The 23974-nt window shown below is 42.9% G+C and overlaps 1 protein-coding gene across 4 annotated transcripts in view; it reads left to right on the forward strand.

The window, feature by feature from the left end:
* LOC100877981 (uncharacterized) overlaps positions 1-23974 on the forward strand; it is a 100209-nt gene that overhangs the window by 59037 nt on the left and 17198 nt on the right. For 2 of the 4 annotated variants that reach the window (XM_076529155.1, XM_076529154.1), the window contains exon 2: positions 16449-16526. In XM_076529155.1, coding sequence (XP_076385270.1) covers positions 16449-16526 — 78 coding nt within the window. Of the gene's footprint in view, positions 1-3789; positions 4418-16448; positions 16527-23974 lie in introns of those variants that run through there. The other 2 variants (XM_003699656.3, XM_076529156.1) reach the window with 2 other exon arrangements.

A 23974-nucleotide genomic window follows, 5' to 3' on the forward strand; every position in this document is an offset into this window, starting at 1 on the left:
TTAACCCATATGAATACTTCACATCTATAACCAAACACTTTCAGAAACGTCAGCTTGTTTAGTGCCCTCCGTAGATCAATTCCATTTCCCACTGAGCAATATAAATAATATATTGACGATTTTGTTATGCGTATAGAATTTAATGTAACTGTTCGTATAACCGAGAAGAGGAAAATAGGACATCAAGCTTCAAATTCGTGGTAGTTTGAGAAAAGCTCAATGTTGTATAATGAAATTCCAGCAGGCGGCATTTTCGTCGGCAATTAAAAATTTAGTCAGGAAATATCGTCGAACCGTTTCAAAGCTCGTCGACGTTGTTTGACGAATTGCCCGCCACTCGCTTAGCACGGCTCGCGATTAATAACGTCGGCGCGCGCGCGTCCGTCCGGAGACTTTAACGCCGGCATCGACGATTCCCGAAGCCGGCTGTGAAATCCCGCGAAGAGTTTTCGCAGCGAGAAGTTGCTTCGTGTCCCTTTGACCTCGTCGAGTCGCGTTTTCTACGCTCGTTGGGACCCGCTTAATAATCCGGCCATAGTAATCGATTACTACGACGATGAACGACGTCGCGGCGCACCGCGGCGTTTCGCATACGCGCGTCGGTGTGCAACTCGCGCCAAGCTGTTACGACATTCCGCGGCGCTTTCGATTAACGAGATTGAGTGCCAGTTTTCAGCACCGGCCGCGGATTGGTCCGCGGAATTCAATTAATCGTTCCCGCGTTCCTGAAATCTCGCGAATACCAGCAACCATGCTTGTCGAGGCGCGCTTGCGAACGCTCGAACGTCATAATTCAGCCGCGCGGATAGACTGAATTTCAGCGGATTGTAATCGTCTTGCTGAGGCGAGATCGATCGCGCCGCGAACGGAGATCGATGTCGCGATCGCGCGTTCGGTTGTCGCTGACAACCAGCGCTGGCAATTGAGAGATTTCGTGGAAAGGGTTCTTGTACCGGAAATGAGATATCGGAATGATTTAATTATGCTCGCACTGTGTTACAAAATTACGGTGCAGTGAGCTCTCGACTGACTTTCTGAACATTTATCTGATATGACGATATCCATATCTGATACGAATGTGTGCATAGCGTTTCAGCTAACTTTTGTTAAACATCGTACAATGTCTTTACCTCGTGTAAAAATTTTTGCAAATAGATTTCAGGACCTTATGAAGCTCTAGTACAAAAATATCACATACATTTACTATGTCTGATAAACTAATAATACCTGTCATCAAAGTATCAAATATTCAATAACTGTCTCACAGATTTTTATCGCCAAAGCAAATCGAAATCTCTCATGGTATTCTGCGCCACGACAATGAAAGGGAGGAGAATAAAGAGACTTTGTTTACGCGTGTTTTCCGTCGCCATAAATAATTTATCCGCTTTTGGCATCAGACAGAGGCTACGTGAAAGAACTCGACGGTATGTCCGACGGTGTGTAGCAAACACGAGAGGCGCGGCAAGCAACAGTCAGATTCGTGATCAATTGGCCGTACATAATCCGGATGTATTTACGCGTTCGTCCGTTGCTCCTCTTCGTTTTGTCTGTCGTTGTCTCGTCTTGTGTGCCTGTTCGCTCATGTAGAAGCCCTTCCCGAGAAGGCAGATGGGGCTAATATGAACTCGATTCTGCCCCCGAAGATATGAACTCATTCGTTCGAGCGAGCACGAAGGTGTCTGCTCATCGACACGGAAAGAAACGAGATTTATAGTCCTCCGCGAACGGTCACCTCTTGTCCTCCTCGAAAGCTGGGGTCGAGTGTCATCCTTGCGATCTTTTACCATTCGACAAGTTTTTTTTGTATACTGTGCGATGGAACGTCCTCTTTGGATGACGGGGAATATTTTCGACCTCTGTTCGATTAACTGAAGGTGATAAATAATGTACTGAGGAATTGGTAAAACGTTGTACTACTAATTTTTTAGAAGTGTATATCATTGTACATTATTATTATATGTATGTATATTATCATCATATATTATATTTATGATTGAAAATATGTTATACATGGTCATATTAAAAATTCATTATTTACAGCAAAGTTGAGTTTGCACTAGTTCGTATAATTTTATATCTAACAAGAAAGAATTTTATAGGATATTTTGCGTACATTTACAGCAAATTACACCGAAGAATATTTCTGACAATTCTCAAAAAATACATTATCATAATAAACGAGAGTACTGAAAAGATACAACGTTCCCAAAAAATCGATTTCTGAAGAAGCAACATTTATCCATTCGTGTTCTTTGTATACATTTTATCTGAGTGGACAGAAAAACTTGTCGAATCGATGCAAATCAGGTGGCATGAGTTCTCCGTCGAGCCACGTTGTCGACGTGTTCGTGACGCAACTCATCCAATTTTCGAATCCAACAGGCAGTTTACGATATCGGTACCATAGAATCGACACCGACACCATCGGCTATCTGGCTCGTAAAAAGGCCCAAAACCTGACCAAACATAGCGGACTTTCCCAGATTCGTAGCCGCTTCTACTCCGGTATTATCTCGATAAAATGAAATCGGTCGTTAAACGAGGAAGCGAGACAGTGTTCGGATCCCAGGGAAAAGACACGACCACAAAAAAGCATCGGGCCTCCGGAGGATTCATAGAGTCAAGACGGGGGTAGAGGGGTCAAAAGTGGCAACGAAGAGGCATAGAGAAACGAGAGAGACAGCGCTAAGGATCGAGAGCAGGAGAAGAAGCGTTTTACGTTCGAAACCAGTTTCCTATGGTTTAATTTCTACGGGTGGACATCTTCTTTAATTTATGGCGCCGTCCAACCCCGTCCTTCCTGCCCTCCTACTCTCCCCTTTGAACGCCTTTCGACATTTTATTGGGTCGACCAGTTTCTGTAACTCGCCGGATTCCTCGTGCCTCTTGGCTCGAGAAATTCGAACCGCTCCGTGTAGACACGTTAATTCATTCGCGTTCTTTTTATCGTTCCTCCGATTGCGATTAGGTAGCGCCTAATTATTCCAGCGGTTTTGCAAGCTTCGTTCCCAGCGACAGGATTAACGATTCCGCTTCTCCGTTCGCGTCATTACGCTAGACTCTGCCATTTATCGAATCTCTACGTTAATTGAAGCAGAGAACGGGTAATGGCTGTGATTACGAGCTGTTGTACTGGCGACTAAATTACATGGGTGCAGTTAGCCGATATCGAAATGGAATATTCCGTTTGTTGACGTAACGGGATTTTGATACGGATGTGGAACGTCAAATTTGAGTTTAACAAAATTTTCTCATGCACGAAAGCTTCATACTCTAACAAACGGTACAACCGACCGAATACTATAATAAAGGAACTTTTGCGTTAAATTAAAATATTAATAAGCAGTAACGAACATGGAAGTTCAAAAACGATATCAGTTTGAAGTTTCAGTCAGTTATCAGATGTAGCACAGTATTTTCATCTGCTGACCGTTCGTCCGATCCAAATATCAAATTCAGCTGAAAAAGATATACGAAAAGATGTAAAGAAAATTGTAAATAAAATGGCTGTAGTTAAAAAAGTCGGTGCGATAGTTGGGAGAAGGTAGCAGCCGTTAGGAAGAAAGCTGATCGCAGCGAGCGATCGGTTCTGCACGGGGATCTGGTCAACACAGAGCACGAGGAGCGGTCGGTTCTGCGCCGGAGAGTGGAGGAGCGAGCGATCGCAGGAAGTGGGGAATCGATGGGTGGCACCTGGCCAGCCGGTTTCCTGGGACCGAGCGTAGTCGGATTGGTGGAACGATTGGGCCCGAGAGGGACCCATTGGCGGGCAGGAGGGCAGGCGTGCACCGATGGGCAGGTACAGGTGGCCCCTGCCACTACGGGAAAATCAGATCCCGTCGTTTCGCCGTGGCTCTCCTTATGCGCCTTCGATGCAGTCGAACAGGTCGTAGCGATCGCGAAGCGCCAGTCCTCTCCCGTCCATCGACGTGGCCGCACCGTGACTCGTGGATGTTCGAGAGAGACAGACGACAGCCAGCCACGGGAAAAAAATCGTCGAATCGAGGACGGCCAGAGAGAGAGACGAACCACGACAGGACTCGCCGGCATCGTCTCGAAAACAGTCGGTGAATTTGCATCGACAGCGACAGTTCGTAGCCGGCCGCGTGTCCTTCGAGAGGGTGCAGATCGATCGCGATCGAGCTTCGAGGTGAACGATTCGTACACGCGACTCTCCGCTTGTACGCTCCAGGAGGAAACGTGCGCGCTGCGTGCGATGTGCCACGCCACGTGACCGACCGCCACAGGACAGAACTATTTTGCGGGCAGTGTGTGTCTCGGGCAGAAACTAAGGTTATGGTGTGTTACGTGTGACACGGGACTCGGACCATCCGGAGAACAACGTTTTGGTGGTTTTGTGGTGAACTGAGGACACCGGTTGGCGCGCGAGTGTGGATATCGTCCGATTACTAAGGTGAGTGCAGACTACTCCATTTTTCGAGGAGCATCTCCTGTGCAGGCGTTCATGTCTTCGCCTTATCGCGCGTTCGACTCTCCGACCTCTCGTATATCTACGTTCGCATCTTTACGCGTTGACCTCCCTGATATCTCTTACTAATCGTTGTACATCTTTGCTTTAAAATTTCTACCTGAAACCTATTGAAACTCCTACATGTCGAAATTTGCTGAAATTACTACTCGCTGAAAATTATGTAAATTTCCTGCACACTAGAATTAGTAATCATTAAAGTTTAATGCATTAAAATATAGACCTACTCGTTGACATTTCTATGCATCGAAACGCGTTCAGTAGGTTAAATTTTCTGCGCGCTCAAATTTGCCATCAAGATATATCAATTTCGAGTAAATAACGCACCGTAAAATGCAAGTGCACCGGTTTACAAGCGTCGCGTAAAGAAAATGGCTTGACAAGGTGAAACTGTAGGTACAGGCACGAAGGGAGGGGGCGAAAAGGTCCGACTAATGATAGTTATAAAAACTAGAAAATAAATCACGCGCGTTCAGCCGGTAATCACCGGCGTTTCGTCAATCTTACAGTCCATTCACCGCTCCATTTATCCCTCGTAAATTAAAGTCTACATCCAAAGCGGCTGCGCTGCTCGCGATTATACCACGGCGTGAAATTGATAATGCAACCTAATAGCGGCGTAAGTACGCTTTTGACCGTTAAAAATATCCCTTCGACTAGTAAATTTTGATTGGAATATAATTGCGAAACCGTGAGACTGCGTGTGCTAGGCACGGTATTCTTCGACGGCCGCTGTTATCTGCAGGGTTTTAGTACTCGTTTACTTTTGACAAGTACTGCTTTTACTCGGATACCGTTCTCTCCGAATTAAGGAGGCACTAAACACTCGATGCTTTCTCTCTAAAATTTCGACGAAGTTAATTCTATTTTTAAAGAAAATTCTTCTGATTTTTAAATTTGTGAAATATGAAATTCATTTAATTTTATTCGGTTACAATCACAAAATCTATTATGTAAACTTAGTTCAAAACGTATAAAAGTTTGATGCTAACCTTTCATTACACAGAACAGAGAAAATAATAAACGAAAAGTTTTAACTTGACTTTGTGTTATTTGAAAATTGCTACCGCTAATAAAATGATCAACGTGTATTCTTTTTTCGAAGTACAAGCCACGAAACCCTCGAGTGCATGCGGTCATATAGGGTTAGTGGCAAATGAAAACATTATCGTCACCCCTCGTGGCGGCCTGTTGCTATAATATTTGCCTACTGGTAGACAGTACCGTAATTCGGGTCGAACAAAGGCCGACACTTTTGTCAGTGACATAAAGGCGAGCAAGAGTCACCGACAGTACTCGTAAACGCACGTGTGCGACCTAACCAAAGAGAGGATTCGAGCCGGGTCGAGCGTTACAATTATTATGCATAGGTTGCCCCGACCAGCTTCTCCCATGTCAAAATATATTTATTGCCCCCCTCTCTTCCACTGCCGTTTCTCCTCTTCTTTTTTTCAGTTCGGTTGCGGTGTGTCAGCCACCATTGTCACCCTTTCATACGCTTATTACCCACTTGTACGTCGGAAGAAGCCTTTGAAAATATTCCGAGTTCATTACACTGTACTGGCCATTAAAATTTCGAAGTCACTCTTTCTACGGGAAGATTTTTAAATGAAAGTAAAAAATAACGGAAGCAAATTAAATAACGTTTAAGTTGGGTAAAAAACTTGTTCGAATTAAGAATTGTCGATATTTGGAGTAAGTTCGGTACACTTGAAAGGGGAACATTAATAATAGCTGTCTTTCAAAATTCACCTTTTATTTAATCTCCGCGAATACATTTTCATTAAAAAGAAATTACCCGCTGTTCTCGTTCGTCTTATTTTAAATTAGTATTTGAAGATCCAAATAATGACCAACTGTGCACGGAGACCTGTTCGTCCGAGACCTCTCCATCAATGTTCTGCATTCATAATACCGTCTTCATCAGTGTAATTACTGCACGTCGTAATTTCGTCGATTACTCAGGCTCTCGGTTTTAGGAGAAAGCCGGTAAAAAACTGCAGCTTTGAAAACGACCGTTTCGTCGGGAGAAAGTGCGAACGAGAATAATAGCTAGGCTTCGATCGACGTCAATTTGAACCTCGAACTTTTTTCTTTTTTTTACGAACAATCAACGGCTCCCTTCGGTCCTAAGAAGCGTCGATGCGCATTTGCATATCAACCCTCTAGGGTCGTGATCTGACTTAACGCCTTTTCGTTGCCCTTTCGGGACGGAAATCGTAAACTGTCTTCTCGACAAGTACGCGTATTATCTCGTTTTTGCCGTTGGCCGGCGTCCCTCGAATCCGGGCCCTTTCGACCCGGTCACGTCGCCTTCGATTCTCTATCTGGCGAATCTACGCTCGCGAAAAACTGATTTCGAGAGGATAATACGTTCAACCTTTATCTCGATAGTACGAGACATGCATTTAACGGTACACGGCGCTGTCCGATCCCAGCTGGCCCGTTACTTTTCTAATCTGAACCGATGCACTTTGTCCGTGCCGCGATAATTCGCGAATTACAGGGAATCACACTTCGTGCCGTTTCCTTCCATTTGCATTTTCACCGGGAGAAACGGCGGAAGGACTCGGCCGTTATCGCGTTTCCAGAGCGGATTCGCTAGAAAGCGCAAATGTTCTCCGCCTCGCGTTGTTCCGAGATAATGCACTTTTTAAATCTGCCTCTACGTATCTATTGCATAAAGAAAATGTTAACGCTTTGAATGGTACATTGTACACAAAATAGATACATTTTGTTACAACGGCACGAAGAGCACGGTTTACCGACTCATTCTTCGTTCATCAATCAAATATAGAAAAATCGTCGACTTTTCTATAAACATTGTCCTTGAATCGGTTCGTCATTCTGATGCAAATATTATTCCCGGCTCGAAATTCAAATGGATCATTTATCATCGGATGCGCATCGAACGTGCATCTACTTACAATATTTTTGTATCAACTAAAAAACTGCAAAAAGGTGCAACTTCTTGTTCTCCATGTTCTTGCGACTTATAAGAAAGACATCGAAGCGAAATTTGATAAAAAACCTGTATGATAAAATGAAAATCTTTGGTCGTTCGTTCTTTAGAGAGCACCGCTCGAGGTTCAGAAGGCTGATTCGGTGCGCGATATTGCAACGGCCGTTAGTGTCGCGCGTTTACGATATTGTAAATCAACGGCGGGCCACTTAATCGCTATATAAAGAGAGATTAAATTGCGGTGATTCGCTAGTCGCGATGCGGACCTCTTCGAGCGCGTTTCGCCGGCGGAAAAGCGCGCACATAAAATCCGCTCTGGGGCGACGCGCGCTCGTACTCCGACTCGACGAGCGTAAATCAGCGGAGCGTGTAATTAAAGCGGGCTTTATGGCGAGGGAATTGTTCGAATGCGACTATTTGTTCGCCTGTAAAACGTGGATGGATGAAACGCGCGATTCGATGCGGAAGATTTGCAACCAGATGGATAATCTCTGCTCGGAAAATGAACTATGTTGCTGGGCGAGTTCTTTAACTCTTGAAATTTGCGTGGTACCATTAATTATACATAATTCTCTCATCATTGTTTAAATTATTATACGTATCACTTATAATCTTTATATTTTTATATTATTTTATATATACTATATGTTTTCACATTGCTTACTTTTCTGGACAAATACTTTTTTAAAAATATTCTTTAAATATTAGTATGAAATTTTGTAAGTGATGGTAATTTTGTAGTTAAATTTATTAATCGCAAAAGCGAGGATTAACGAGACAGAGGAGATAAAATGTGCAGATAGTAATCTTTTCTGTGTACTTAAAGATTTGCACGACGTAGCGAAGGATCATGCGATGCTTTGACTGACGGCAGCGCTTTATTCTGCAAAGCGTCGTGTTTATACGTTGTCACGCACACGCGCTAATCTATGCACCTGGAAGATGCTATTAACGGTTCAACTTGCGTGTACGTTTCTCCCTCTTCGTCCGTCCCGTTCTTGTTCCATCTTTATTCTATCTCTTAGCGAGAGATCTGTAACTGCCACCTCGGGCGAAACAAAGTTTAACGTCTGATCGTGCGCGTTATCTCGGGATCACCTCGATATATTTTTTTATCCTCTATTTCTTGCTCCCTGACGCAAATCGCTCGAAGAACCGTGAAACTCCTCAAGCGCATTTCGATCGTGCATAGGAAACAGCTGCGACATCGAAATTACTTCAATTTGTCTTCCAGCTCATTTACATGAGATTTCCTCAAACATTCCTCGAATGCGTATCTTTCACGCTGCTACAACTTGTGTTACGGCTTAAAAGCTGATATCTTTCGCTTCCATCTTTTAACGTATTAATTTACGTCGATAAATTCTAATGGGGGAAGTGGATCTTTCGCTCATTCGGTTCTACATTTTATTTTAAAGGAACTGGCCCTTAATTCTGATTGTCGAGATAAAATTGTAGGTCAGGCTCTTAAAGTTTGCTTCTAAAGTTTCTTGACCGTTTGGTCGAAGATGGACTCATAATTTTGGTGTAACAAAGTATTCAAGGAAGTATCTTAAAATTTTATAGACAAACTGGTATAATATATTCTTTGATCAAGACTTAGTTAATGAAGAGCTCTATCTACCCTATGTGATCACATTTTAAAAAAGATCCAAAAAGTCTAATGTTCTGAAACGTAACATTTAACCACTGTTAAAAGAGTTCTATCATACTTGTAATACAACTATAATTTTTTCAAACTGCCCTTGAAATAAATTGTAGAACACGTTACATCGGTATTCATGATTCCCCACGGCATAACGAATGAGCGTCCCGGAAGAGTTCCCAGAAGTGGCAAGGGTTGGTGCAAGCTCGAGTGGTTGAGGAAAATCGAGCGTAAAGAAGCGAGAGCAGGGCAAAGAAGACAGTGTTAAAAATTGGATCGGTCACGGGCCGAGGAGACGAACAATGTGGGTCCGTCGCCGGAGCCTCCTTCACGAGCGCCATCCAGGTTACGCGGCGGGACCTAAACTGTCGCGATAAATGATCCCACGGAAGGTTATTAATTGTCTTTGACTCCCAACCGGGCGCTTTGTGGATCGCGAAAACATATTAACCGAAAAGGAGCTGCCGTTTCCCCTGCCATATGCCACGAATCTCTGTGTGTGACACGCGGTGCGGAGAGTCTCTACAACAACGATCTCGAGCGTCATTTTTCAAGGGCCCCGATCGACGTGCCAGCGAGGTGCGGCCATCATCCATCAAACCGATCGTTAAAAACGCATCCCGACCGATACAAATTGCGCGACCTGTACACTGGCCGCATTCTCAACAGCCACTCCAGTTTTCCTCTCGACGCTGATTTCCCTGGACGTGTCCCTTGGCGACCCGCGGTGACTGCCAATGAGAGACCTTCTTCTGAACACGGCCTTTTCAGAGCCTGTCCAGGAATATCCGTCGAAAAGGAATTCGCGAGCTAAAGGAATTTCTCGGTTGGCCGCTCGAGTTGAAATTTAAATTAGACGCTGTGGGTTAGATTTGTTAACCTTTTCAGCCTACGACTTTCTGCAATTAAAGGAGCATGTCATGTTCGCAGAGGAAGCCGCAGCTAATAATATAGAATTTCTGAACAGATTATTGTGACATTTCTTGAGCGTGCAAATGCGTTGAAATAAGTTTCACGTGTTGTTAAGTGTTCGATGAAATAAGTGGTACATTACCGCTCATAGCTAGAATACCTTATCCATATAATCACACTAAATATTCTTGACTTTTTAGAAAATTTCATAGATTTATAGAACTTCGGGGAATTAAAAATTATTTTGTTTAAGAGAGTGTCTCAAGACTATATCTCTCAAGTATAATAACTCTCCAACATTTCAAAAATCCTCAAATCTCCAAATACTTGAACAGTTCTAAAATAGTAGCACGAGGATGGCATTCGAAGCTCGCGTTAACCCGGTCCGATGGGTAATTGCAATCGTATCGAAGAGCCCTCGCGGTTCGTTCCTTGTCCCTAATTGGCGATAAACGGACGTAATCGTCGGTATATTCGAAGCGTTGCTCATGGCCGAGCACGGTCGCGTTCGATAAGATCGCGACCGGTGGCCGGGTGACTTTCGCGCGAGAAACTCCCTTGACGCGGCGTTATACGACCCGCTGATATATCGACTCGTTTCTTTCGAGCGGACTCATTAACTCATTAACTTAGCGAGAAAAATGGCTGGCCGTATATCAAGCGGTGTCCGGTAATCAAGCGGTCATTCTTAACGCGGCCATAAATTCGCAAATTAATATAACCGCCAATTAATTAAATCGAGTCCGCTTCGCTTTCTTCGCGGCTGCTCGTAGAATTGTAACAATTGCCGCTCGCGGACCCTGTCAACCGAGTAATTGCGGTTAACGCGCTCGTGAATCGCGCGCGGGAAACTCGTTTGCTCGGTTGGCTCGCGGCGGAAACTCCATCGGCCGGAGATCATTCGAACCGTTTAATTGGACGATTATCTCTTACACGCTTTTCGTTCCTCGCTTTTTGCCCTCGACGAGTACCGTCTCTGACAGGTGAAATTAATTTCGAGGAAATGGTATCGTTATCCAGGGGAATCGGCTCATGCTACGCCTTTATAGATCGTGATTGTGGGTTTTGAAACGTGATCGGATAGGTGTTGATAATGATTCGACTTTGTTCTTTTTAGAGATATTGCGGCTCTCCTTCAATTAAATCACTGCGTTTATCCAGTCATTTACTGTCGACCACATAGATTATCTGATAATTTAATTCACCTTGTTTTTACACACTTACTCTTTCGAATACAACAGTGTCTTCCACCACAATATTGGGGATTTTATTATTAGCAACAAGCAGGTGAAATTTTTTTAACCACCTACCATCTTGTAGTGATGTCCCTTTTTCGTTACATTGCTTTTTTATCAAATTATTAGCCTTCATAAGTGAAGTGAACAAACGAAATATTTTTGATGTCCAAAAGAAATTTTCAAAGACACAATTCTGCAGTAATATTTAACTGTTCAAATAAATCTCGCTGACTGACGTGTTTATACTACCATCATTTGTCACAGATTAATTGCTTGAATATGAAACCGCTGTTTTATGTAACGCATAATACAGATGTCATTGTTTATAATCTACTTCTAAGGCTAAAAAACCTCAGCAGTCGTAAACCTAGCAGAACTGTCTGGTGCACCTAATAGATTGATAAAACCAGATATTTGCATTGCGAATTTTTTCCATCAAGCTAATTTCCCTCTTAGAAATAAGATTATGTCAGATGATTGTACAGTTTGCTTCGCTGCAAATAAGATACCCGGATTAATCTTCTAATCTCGATTTAACACTTCGAGACTAACGATACTTTGACCTCGAGAAAAACTTCGAACGTTTTAACTGGGAGCCAATAAGATATTTATTGCTCACAATTAGTTCTGTGCTCCTAACCTTAGGCGTTATAGAATCTTCACGTACTTCGAAGTAATAAATAAATATGAGAGTTCGAGTGCATCTTTAGGTCGATATAACATGTTAACTGTATATCGACTTTAGGGATGCTAATTTTTTTCAAACCGTCATTTCACTTACTGTAGGGAATATGTAAAAAGTTATTGGTAATTTGTAAAAAATTTAAAGTTGTTAGTTTAAATTATTATTAGTTAGACATTATTATGAACAACCTCATTTCGATGATACTTAAAATTGTAGAGTTCTAAAGAATGTATCTTAATAAAATATATTCACATATTTAGCTTTTGTAGTACAGTAAACTTAAGACCGATCCAGTCGCGTAAAACTTCAGAATTAAGATCAGTACTAGGACTGTTAAAATATTCAAAGCCGTAAGAATCTCTAAATCTATCATCCCCGATCTCGGTTCCAGTTCGCCCGTATCTTCCCTCGAACGGGTGCAAGAAGTCGCCCATGAGAAGAAAGGGTTGCCTCGGGGTGCAAGGACAATGGCGGGAAAGATCTTGGTAAAAAAAGTCTCATAAAAGGGATTAAACGTCGCGCGGGACTGGAGTTTAATGGCGCGTAAACGTTCGACGAGCCCCTCAGGATAGGGAACTCGCGTGGTACGGGGACGAGTCGAACGATGACAGGAGGGTTGCCCCGTTGTCCCCCTTCCCGTGTTCGTTGGCGTTCAGCCGTGCACGCTCGAGCGATCGGGCCCTGTAAGCCGATATTTGGAGCAGGTCGATCGACTTCATTAACGAGCGAGTGCCAGGCAAATATTGACTCCGGTCCCGTGGAAACTGGGGTACTGGGTGCACGCGCGTACACACGAGGCGGTTCGTTCCTCTTTCATCTGGACACCCGCTTTTTATCCACTTTGGCCCAATGAGACATCGATGAACAGATTATAGACTCGGTCTTGTTGCTCCTCTGCAGCCGGCACGGCTGCCTTCCCCTTATTTTTGCATATCAATGCGCTGCAACGCTGGTGGTTCGCAACTTTATCTGATCTCTCGTGCTCGTGATAAGCGTCTCGTTGCAAACGGAACTTGCTACCTGATCTTTCCGGGATTTCTGTGCGGGTGAAACATTTTCTAATGCAATTATTTTCGACGTGCAATTATTTACGTACGAGTAAGGGAGCTCTCTCGAGTTTGGACAAATTAGGACTTCTTAAATTTGAGAAATTGTATAGTCAGGAGTGGTAAAGTCAAAAGTGTAATCAAGAGCAAATTTCAACTTCCTAAGGAAAATGTGACAATTACGATCCTAATCGTTCAGGATCTCCTCTATTTTTCTACAATTCTTAAAATCTTCTTATAATCTTCATAGACCTCCTCGAAATCCACTATGGTTTTCTCAGCTCTGCCTTAAATATTTTGTAATATCAACATCAATATCGATATTTGTGAATATCAGTCAGCTTGCAGTCATCCTTTAACTCAGCAACGTTTCCAAAAGCAACCAACTAGGCAAAGAAAATGCACATAATGGGAAGAGAAAGGTTTTGGCGTAATCGAGACAGTTTAGGGCACAGAGATCAGTACCAGCCTTGGCCCGAATTAACCTTCGTGGGATAGCGTCGATATCGATCGTCGCAATACGCGTGCAGATCCTTTGTAAAATCAATAGGCTCGGCTACTTAAATGGTACCGTTCGCTGTTTATGGCCACGGATACGGTTACGAAGGTTGAATCGATGCGCTCTGTGATTTACTGTTTATCGCGGGAGCACTGTTAATCAACGTCGGGCTGCGTGCACGGCCTATCCGGCTACGAATATTCCTCGTGTGGTCGCGCATCGATGGAAACAACGTCCCGATATTAGCTCCGCGCCCTCTTTTTGCACCGCTTAACCTTTCCCTCCAGATCGTAGCCGCTACGAGCGGAAACCTCCGGTCCGAGCATTCTCACGCGGCCGTGATCATCTTCTTAACATCAGAATAATATAACAGCAATTCTTGGGACTTTTTCGAGATGAATTCTTTTCGAGGAGAAGTGGAGGTGGGTATTAAATCAAGTGTCGCCTGAGTGTCCCTTTAGTCTCTTACAGTCTTGCTTTTTTATTGTTCACATGTTGGTAAAATTAATTCTTATTAACTTAAAGTCTTGAGAATGTTTAAGTAACTCAATGGAGAAACTGTCAAGACTGGACTCGTGGAACCCAAGGTCTCTTGACTGTTTCTATAGGTCCGAACAATGAACACGTTGCAGTTTAGGCGCCAGAAAGTTTTCACCTTCGGTTCAGCATTCAAAGATGTCCTTCCAAGCTCTTGAAGTATATAGTTCAGTAACTTTTCAATTCATTTTCAATGATGTGACTACTGTAAAATTGTTCCAAAAACATGTTTCGCATCCTATCAATTTATGCAGTATTATCCGTGTCAGATGTAATATGTCGAATAAACGTTCATTACTAAACGAATAAAGGTTTGAATCGAGAGTGGCGTTAGAGAATGTGAGACGAAACGGGGCGAGTAGGTCATTGTCGTGGTGTAAAAAAAAGAAGAGAAGGAACGAGGAAGAAAAAGGTAAAAAAGCAGGCATACTCGAAGTCCGTTTCTCCGGGGAGAAAGAGGGAAAAGAGAGGATGGTCTCGGCTCATCAGCAAGCGGAATGAAAGAAAGAGCGGGCGTCAAACAACTGCGTCGAGAAAAAACTTGGAAACCTTAACGAACCTGCGAGTCGACTTCTCTTTTACTCTCTCCGTCTCGCGTCCCATTCTTGGGGTCGTCTTCGGCCGTTTCTCTGTCTCTCGGTCTCTCGGTTAATACGAGATGGCTACCGTTCGCGGGCGCCAGCTCGTTTCCATTAGAAGAACAATTGCAAAGGGACGATTAGAAGGGGCTCGTATCGCGGCTTGACTCTAATTACAGTCACTTTGAATTCTCGTTAAGGCGCCCGCGATCCTCGACAAAAACTCGTCTTTGCAGAAATTACCGCTCTTTTCGAAGGATCGTCATTAACATTCAGCGAACACGCTCTTTCTTCTTTTCTTTACGCTGTTTCGAAAATACATGCGACGATATTTATAGCAATTTGCGACGAAAGGAAAAGGGTACTGTACCGGGACTCTTAACTCGCTTTCTGAACGGTTGTCACGGTTATTCTGTATCGCCATTGTCCTGGCAGAAAATTTCATTCTCTTACTGCTCTTACGTTCTACCACATTCCACTTACTTTTGACTTTACTAGCTCCATTTTTACCAATTAATTAACTCTAGTTTTTAACTTAAGGTGGGACAAATTTAGACATTTTGACAGTTTTCATAGAACCGAAGGGTGTTTATTTTTCACCCTAATATACACAATGCAACCATTTTTCAATACAACCATCTTGAATAATACAATCATCTTGAATAAAATTATATTCTACTGTAAACTATACATGATGCTTCACACATTTAATTAAAAACGTAAAAATAATTGTGGGTGTAGTTTCCTAAAATTACTGTAAATGTAGAATGATGTCTCGTCAAACACTTCATTTAAGGCAATTAAATTCGTACTTGAAAACGGAGAAACGAAGGCCTGTAATTACTGAATGTAACGAGTGACGAATTCCAGTTTGTGGAAACTCGAAACCAACGTAAACAGTGATTACTCGAATGCGGTTGAATTTTAACCACACGCTTCAATTATGTAATTAAATATCCTTTTCGGTTCGAGCAGAATTCGATTGAAAAACGCTCGGTTCTGCGCAAGGTTCGAGCCGGCCATTTTTGGCCAGATAAACGTAGGCGACATTAGAGGAAGCCAGGTGTGTTCGAGGTCCCTGTGAGCTGCCCTTATCGGACCATCGATGGTCTAATTTTATTCCAGTTTATCCGAGAAATCCGACCATCGCCCTGACTCCACGACCTACGACAGTTGATGCCGAGATAACACTGATTTATGATGTTCAAAGGAGGACAAATGTCGCCTTGATGCTGTGAGAATAATCCCTTCATTCTTCTACAAATCAAGTTCACTCTTTTTGTTTGGAATGTACTCGTGTACTCGGAGATTCAAAATTGGAATTTGAGAAATTTTTGATATTTGAGAGATTGCAATTTAAGAATTTAGGGATTGAAAATTTGGAGTTTGAAGATTTGGAAATTCTAAAATTTAGGAACTTAAAAAATTGAGAATTTGATGAAGCAGTAAAAATGGTGATACACGAACGTTTCCACAGCGACCAGAATCGATAAAGAAAATAATCGCTCGTGCACTCAGAGCAAAGATCACGTCGACAATACAAGAAAAAGACGAACAGCAAATCGATGGTCGAATGGTTGCACGATGGTCGCCCGAAGCATTAGCAGGATAAATCGTGTCAGGGGCGATAATGGTCGTAAAGAAAGCGGGAGAATAATTTTTCAAGTTCCTCTTCCCGGTAATCCAAATAGCGTTCGAATGTCCGTAAGATATTGTGAGCGAAATAAAAATCAAAACGAACGCGGAGGAACCGGTTAGCCTACCCTCGGTCCCGTTTCTTATCTTGCCAAGGATGAATCGGGCTAAACTGACCCACCGATTATCCTCCCAATAACACTATTTCTATAATTGCAGATGAACCAACAGTGCAAGGTCTGCGGCGAACCGGCGGCTGGTTTTCATTTTGGAGCGTTCACGTGCGAGGGTTGCAAGGTAAGACATCATTTACTTAATTATCACACCTTCCGCGATTATTCCTGGATTCACTGATTCCTTCCTGGAAATATCTGTAGATATTTTAGGGATAGGCTTACTAGATTTATTAATTGGATATCTTCTTCATAGAATTAGCTCTACATTTACAGATTAGTCTTGTATCACAAAATGGTGTCCTTAGAACATTTCTTAAATGTACATAAATATCTTAGAGCCTCTATAGAGTATTCCTAACGTATCTTCTCCATAAAATTAGCTCTACATTTACAGATTAGCTTTGTATCACAAAATGGTGTCCTTAGAACATTTCTAAAATGTGCACATAATTCTTAGAGCCTCCATAGAACATTCCTAGGCTTTCTAAATTTTCTCCAAGTTCTTCATAAACCCTCTGTAGGTTGTCTCAGAATTAAAATGGCGACAAGATCCTCCTCCTCCCCATTTAAAAAACAGAATTCAATACACAATTTAAAATCGATGAATTTGCAACACAATGACGACACTGTCGTATACTTGATCGGATCGAAACAGCTGCGCGCTTTTCAATATTGCCTCGTATCCACTCCAGTTTAAAGCAGGGGGAAGTTTAATAAGCCGTGTCGAATCGCGAGGAGGAACAACAGGCATGTATACGTCGAGCTATCGACGAAGAAGGTGAGAAAGTCCCATCCCGATAGACGCGAGAGCGGGACCGTCGATGAAAAAACGCTTGGCCGGCTCGAATCCGTAAGTGGTCGAGAGAATCGAGCGCGTCGAATCGATTATCTCAGATCGTCCTCCTTCGGGAACGGTTCCATGGGCGACGCGATTGTTTCACGAATCGTGACACACGATACGGACCGGTGACGTTTTATTCCGTGCGATCGAACGCGTTACATTTTTTTCATCGATTCGATAATTAATTTATGTGTAATCGATGGACTGGAGATCGAGGAAATCGCGTTTAACGGATCGAGGAAATACGTGTTTAACTGATCAATGCAATTAGTACATAATGGCGGCATTAGGAATGCAAATTGATTTCCAATCGTTCATATGCGTTTGATCGATTTTAAATTCTGCTCGGTCATTTATTTGCTTGAAAAAACTTGTATCTGCATACATTCGTTATTACATCTTCGCGTTTGAAATTCATCAGAGGGTAAAGTGTTCGATTTTGAAAGAAACTATATTTTGTAACATAGGCTTTTGAGAAATTCCTATTGGGAAGTGTCGACATCGGAACCGTCAGGCGTACTCGCTCAAAGTCTCTTCGGCAATCGCGTCGTCGATCTTGAGCCGTATTTCACCGGTCAGAAGCGCGCTCGTCCGAAACCCAGATCTAACCCTCGAAATCGCAAAAATCCTCCCCCTCGTCGGGTCGTACGACAACCGGCTACGTTCAGATGTCAGGCTAGCTGCGGGAACCTAACCGGCAAAGCGGATACCGCTCGCTTTCATCGCGATGTCCTTCGACGTGGCCGTGTGCGCCGGCAGCGATCGATAAGGACGCAAATAATATTCAATCGGCGAATTCCGCGACGCACGTGCGCGCGGGAAACGCGGACGACAAGAAGACCGACCGGGTCTCGTTAGACCCACGAGCTGGCCTAAGGGTGTTGACCCTTGCTCTCGTCTCTCGTCCCACTAATGTGGTGCACCGTGGAATATCGGTACCGCATACTAAGTGACCCATCCGATAGTAATTGGACCTCATTAAGGCAACAACGGGCCACGGTTGTCTCTGTTTCCTACCGGCGGTTGTGCGTTCGTTCGGGAAACCGAACGACCGAGCCAGCAGATAACGCGTTTTAGGTAAATTAGACACTCTCTCTCTGCTACGATCGAACCTGCGGGAAAATACGGCCGCCGCGAGATACGGATTTATGTGTGGATCCCTATCGTTCCTTACCTTCGAAAGCGTCCACGATCGGCATTTTCTCCTCCGTTTCTGTATGTACAGTTACTCACAAAAGTCAACGTCTATTATGCCAGTGAAACTCGCGACTTCGTATCATTACCCTATTAGCTCCATATACCTTGATGCTCTGCGGACATTAACGTCGACCACTTCGGCAAAGATCTTTAGTAAGATTCCACGTTTATGAGCAGATCGCGGATAATCAACAGGATCTGTCGCTCTGGGACCTACAGATTAATTTATCGATAGTTTCTCAGTGACAATGTAACTACATGCATGGAGTTATTAGAGACAATTAATGTGATCGTTTTCATTAACGGCTGGTTGGAAACAAGTCATAATCACCGTTGTTATGAATCGGTTGAAGAATATGATCATATATGAACAGTTGATTGGGTCAAGCAATGTGATCACATTTTCGACTGATTAGACACAATGTGACCACCTTTATGAACAATTGATTGCAGGCAATATGAACAGATTTGTTAACGATTGATTAAGAACGACCACTATAAACACCTTTATTATAATTGTAGGTTGAGGCTCTAAGGCTGAAGACAAATAACAAGATCACATTTATCATCAACTGGTCTAGTTCAACCTCTGTAAACACTTTTATTAAAAATTGAAGGTTGAGTCTTTGCTGTTGAAGACAAACATGATCATATTTATCATCAACTGATTTAGAACAATTATCATGTATATGAATCATCTGGCAACAACAGATGTGACCATATTTATGAACAACTCTAGACTAATAAACTAATAAATGTTTATTACCATTAGACTTGATATAATACTTTTGTGAGCACCTGTATGTTAGGTAAACCCTTTAACGGAGATCCGACTACGTTTCGACTCGGGTACATTTACGATAAGCCCACGACGTTTACGTGTTTATTAATGCTCTCATCGAAGAGTGGAATCGAACTATTAGTCCAGTTACTTAGCAGTCTTCAATCTTTAAGTTACATATTTCTTACTATTATATGTGATTGCAAATTGTCTGCAACAACCTCCTGATCTAATTATTCCCAACTCTGTAATTATCTCACGAGTGTCACTTCCTTCATGGAACACTAATCTTGAAATCAATTTTTGGACAACTTTTCTATGCAAAACATGCCACCGACGTTCACGAGTTTATTAATGGTTTCCTGATCGACTGAACCGTGAAATTGGAGTGTGGAAATCGATAGTGTCAGGCATTCCTTCATCTTTGCGTCAGTTTAGACATTGCGTCGTTGTTTCTATCTTTTCGATCGTGATTCAATAGATAAGCTTTTCGTTAGCTCCTCGGATTCACTGGTAGCTCGGCAATTTTTCAGTTCATCATCGTTCTATTATCTCGCGATCTTCGTTCCATCTTTAGAACTTCGTTCTATCATTTGAGCTTCTATCATTCATCGAACATTTTCCAATTTTTAGAAATCGAGCAACTAACCGTTAGCGAATCCCCATTTTTTCCGAGTTTGATCAGCATCCATCAAGACTATCGTTCCCGGAGCGAGGCGAGCCCCGGGTCGATCGGCGCGCGAAAATTTCTCATACGAATTGAATGTTTAATTAATGATCACGGATCGCCGACGCGGGATCGCAATGAAAGACGATACGCTAGCTCGGGGAATTAATATTATCATCGTGCCGTGGTACGTCGTTGGCTGGCGTAACCGTGTATATACCACCGTAGGTCGAGAGAGGCCGGAACGTTGCTCTCACGGCGTTTTCGATGTTATCGCGGGATATATAACGGCGCCATCGGGCCCTGATATCGAGAGCCGCACGAAAGTCCAGAGGTGAGAATTAAAGGCATTCGCCCTGGCGACTCTTTCGCAAAACAATTCTGAACGATTGTCTACATTCTTTATTCCTCATTGATCCCTCGATCACTTCAAGTTCAGTTATCAAGTACGACTACTTTTAGGTTAAGTTCGCAGCAAAATGGAGACCCTATAATTAAACATCGTTGGTCATTTATATCGTCTACGTTAGTCAAACTTTCTTTCGTCATTTTTTACATAGCTATGTACGTTTTTGCATCTAATAAAATGCACATATGTACAAATAACACATGTGTGCATAATGTGTGTGTTTCTTAATACACTTTCTACCTGCACTGTCCATCGTCAATTATTTTCTTCGTTACAAAATATAATTTCTATGATAATTCACCTATTTTAAGGAATATCTAACCAAACAAGTCGTGAGTAAAACGAGGGAGCTTAAAACACGAGCAAACGCGAAATGTATTTTACCAGGACGTTAGTGTCTTTTAAAGTACAAGTAATGGCTCCGTCGTGGTTTTGTGAGCAAAAACAATCGAGTGAAAGTGGTCGTCCCTAATTTATACCTCAACTTAGTTTCAAGTTCGAATCAAGGATATATTCTCACGAAGTTAGGGCGTCGATTGGAGGGTAAGAGGGAGAGAGAAAGAGAGAGAGGAGGTTCGGGAAATATTTGAAATAATTTACCAGTCCGCGCATTACGGGAGCGAGCTGAGAAACGAGGGACACTCATTAGCATACTAACGACTGCCTCGAATTCTCGGCGTTACATCGGAGAAGAGCACTACCTCTTGTCCCCCTTTTTTCGTTCGTACTTCTTCCATTTTTGGTGGCGTCCTACGGGTATACGTGAACGACAACGTATGATCCCGTTCTCAGGAGCTGTAGACCGATTGGTCATCCACGTCAAAAGACTTTCACGTCATTGGAAAATATTTTTCTTTTAAACATGATACTCAATGATACTCTTCATGAACAATAACCTAATTCGTACACTAAAATAATTTCATAAAATATTACCTTCAAATAAATTTATTTATCAAGAAATATTTAGCTGCATCTTTTATAATAGACTTATATGAATTACATTTACACAACCATAATAAGAACTTGAATAGTACACATTGATTAAAACAAAATAAAGTAAAAATAACACAAAGTATATTCCACAATTAAAAAGCGTTTAAGTAAGAATATTAACAACGGTATCACCAAGAGAAACCTAAGAATTCTTCGAAGAAGTCCAAGGTCTCCGAAAACTCCACAAATAGAACTCACAGCAGACTCTAATCCGTTCGTCGAGTTCTCCCGTCCAGTTTAACGGGTCGTGGTCTCGTATGGCGTTCGAATTCCACGTTCGTTTGAAAAGAAAAAGAAAAAACGAGGAGCGTCTCTCGGTCAGTCGAAGGCCGATCGAGCGGATCCAGCGTGCAGCCTGCTGCGCGCTCGCGTATGAATATTAACGCGCGGGTCACCTGGCCGTGGCTTCAGCCCTGGGTCATTGGCGTAACTGAGTTCACATCGGGGTGTACCTACCCTCTGATGGGAAGTCTAAGACCTTTGGATTGAACATTCAAAAATTTAGAATTTTCAATTTTTTAAATTAGCAAGGTTAAAGATTCTTAAATTTTGTGATTGATGAATTTTTATCAAACTGAGGAGATTCAAATCGGTGCATCCCCAAACTGCTACGTCCCCAAGTTTCTACCTCTCCAAATCTTACTTTCTCAATCTTCCTAATCTCCTAAATCCTCCAACTCCGAAATTTCCAAATCACCCCACCCAAACTTGCCTTACCCAGATAAAAATCCTAATTACGCCAATGGTCGATGCACTAATTTGCAACTCTCGACACGCTCGTTAGCGTGTGTTGTTAGCTGGAAAGGGAGGAGAATTCGGGGATATTCTCGACGCGTTGCGATGCAAATCCGACCCGGTGCGACCATTGTTTCCCGCTCAGCGATTATGCGCGACCGACATCGCGAAAACTTTTCGTCGCCTTGCCCTGCCCGACGAGCGTAGACGAGTGATTCACGCGAGGGTCCTTTGCGTTATTCATCGTGCGACGAACAGTCGCGGTTTCGAGGTGAAACGACGATTCTTTTGGTCGTCGAGTCGACCCCTTTACAATCGGACCGTGTCGAGACCGGCCTCAGCCTGGAATCCGAGGGACTTCCGGTAGAAGGATCTGAAAAGGCACTTAGGCGACACGAGTGCCGGATTTTCCGGCCCGACGATTGCGCTTACAACGTTTAATGCCGTTCACGCTTTTATTGGAAAAGAGAAACGCTCCTCACGTTACCTATGTTTTTTCAATTTCAGGGAGTTCTCTTTTTTATGGTTACTTTTGATGGTGGTTGAAGTACTTTGAGAGAGGTTGATGAAGCTATGGGTCTTACTGTGCAAGATGATATGTTGTTGATGATATTTTTGTTAATAGTTCAATGATCATTCTAAGCAAAGGTATGTTGGACAAGTTTGTATCTTTGCATTCTAATGTTGTTATATGGCTGACAACTAGTAACCAGTGTCAGTAGATTTTTGGTGTACTATCATTAGACTTGAAGCGTATGGATGAAAATAACCATGAGATCATTTTGAGAGAACTTTTATTTATTAATGAACTGATTAGTTATCAAGAAGTGGAACTTCTTTAAAGAAGTGGAGGTAAAGTATGTGGTATAATGTGGATTTCCTGTGTACGAGTCTTCCTATTACGTATCATCGGACGACATCGAAAGGAATAGAAAAAGCGAGGAAAGACGCGTACCGCATTCGGACTCTCGAACGTGGAAGATATTCTTATGCAAGAGCTCGACTCGGTTGGCCCGCGATAGAAAACGCCGAAGTACATAGAAACGGATCGAGCCAGCAGTTCGCGTACTTCGTTACGTCACGACGAAGTGTATTACCAGAACGTTTTATGCAACGCGTGCACGCGTTCACGCAAATAGTAAGCTTCTTCTGGAACGAAATCGAGTGGAAACGAGACGGTGCGAGCGGCGATATGGCACGGTACCAGAAACCGTTCAGGGAAACCGTTTAGTCGGTCGATTTCCTTGGCAGCCGTGGATTTCGCGACTGCCGATTAGCGTTTCCCGTCACGATCGACAGATTAGTCGACCGGTTTGTTTTTTCTGACCCCCACCGGTGCTTTATATTGATTCGCTGGGAGTGTCCAGTACCTGCTTCGCGACAGAATATATCGACTCGACTGTCCCTTGGACAGAACTGTCCCGTATTTTATCCCGAACCTCGAGAATCGTTCGTTCCTTTCGTTCCTCGCGTCGCAAATCGTAACGATTCCGCGCCAACTCCGAGCACTGGTTACGCAAAGCCTGGAACGCCGGGACTTTCGATGTTACCCGCTCGACTCTGCAATTGTATCGTCGACGCGTTTGCGAAACAACCGCCACGTCCAAATGAATTGCCGACAACGCTCTCGCCAATTGATTCCTTTTCTCTTCCGTCGAATTCCGCGCGAAAGCTTACAACTCCTTCCCCAACTCTCCCTACAAATCTGCATCAGTTCATGTATTGTATGTACAAATCCTGTTAGTGACATTTTCAATGAAACTTAGATAAAAAATATTTTCAGTAACTTCACTCGTATTAAATTATATTCAACAACATACGAATTGTATGTACTTCCAGAAATAATTAACATATGCAGCGTGTGGAGGTAAAACATGAATTTGTTACAACATCACTTTATTCAAACGAAAAATAGGACAAATAATTTTGGATAACAATCACAATAA

Source organism: Megachile rotundata, chromosome 2 (assembly GCF_050947335.1).
Source record: "Megachile rotundata isolate GNS110a chromosome 2, iyMegRotu1, whole genome shotgun sequence".
In the NCBI taxonomy this organism is placed as follows: domain Eukaryota; kingdom Metazoa; phylum Arthropoda; class Insecta; order Hymenoptera; family Megachilidae; genus Megachile; species Megachile rotundata.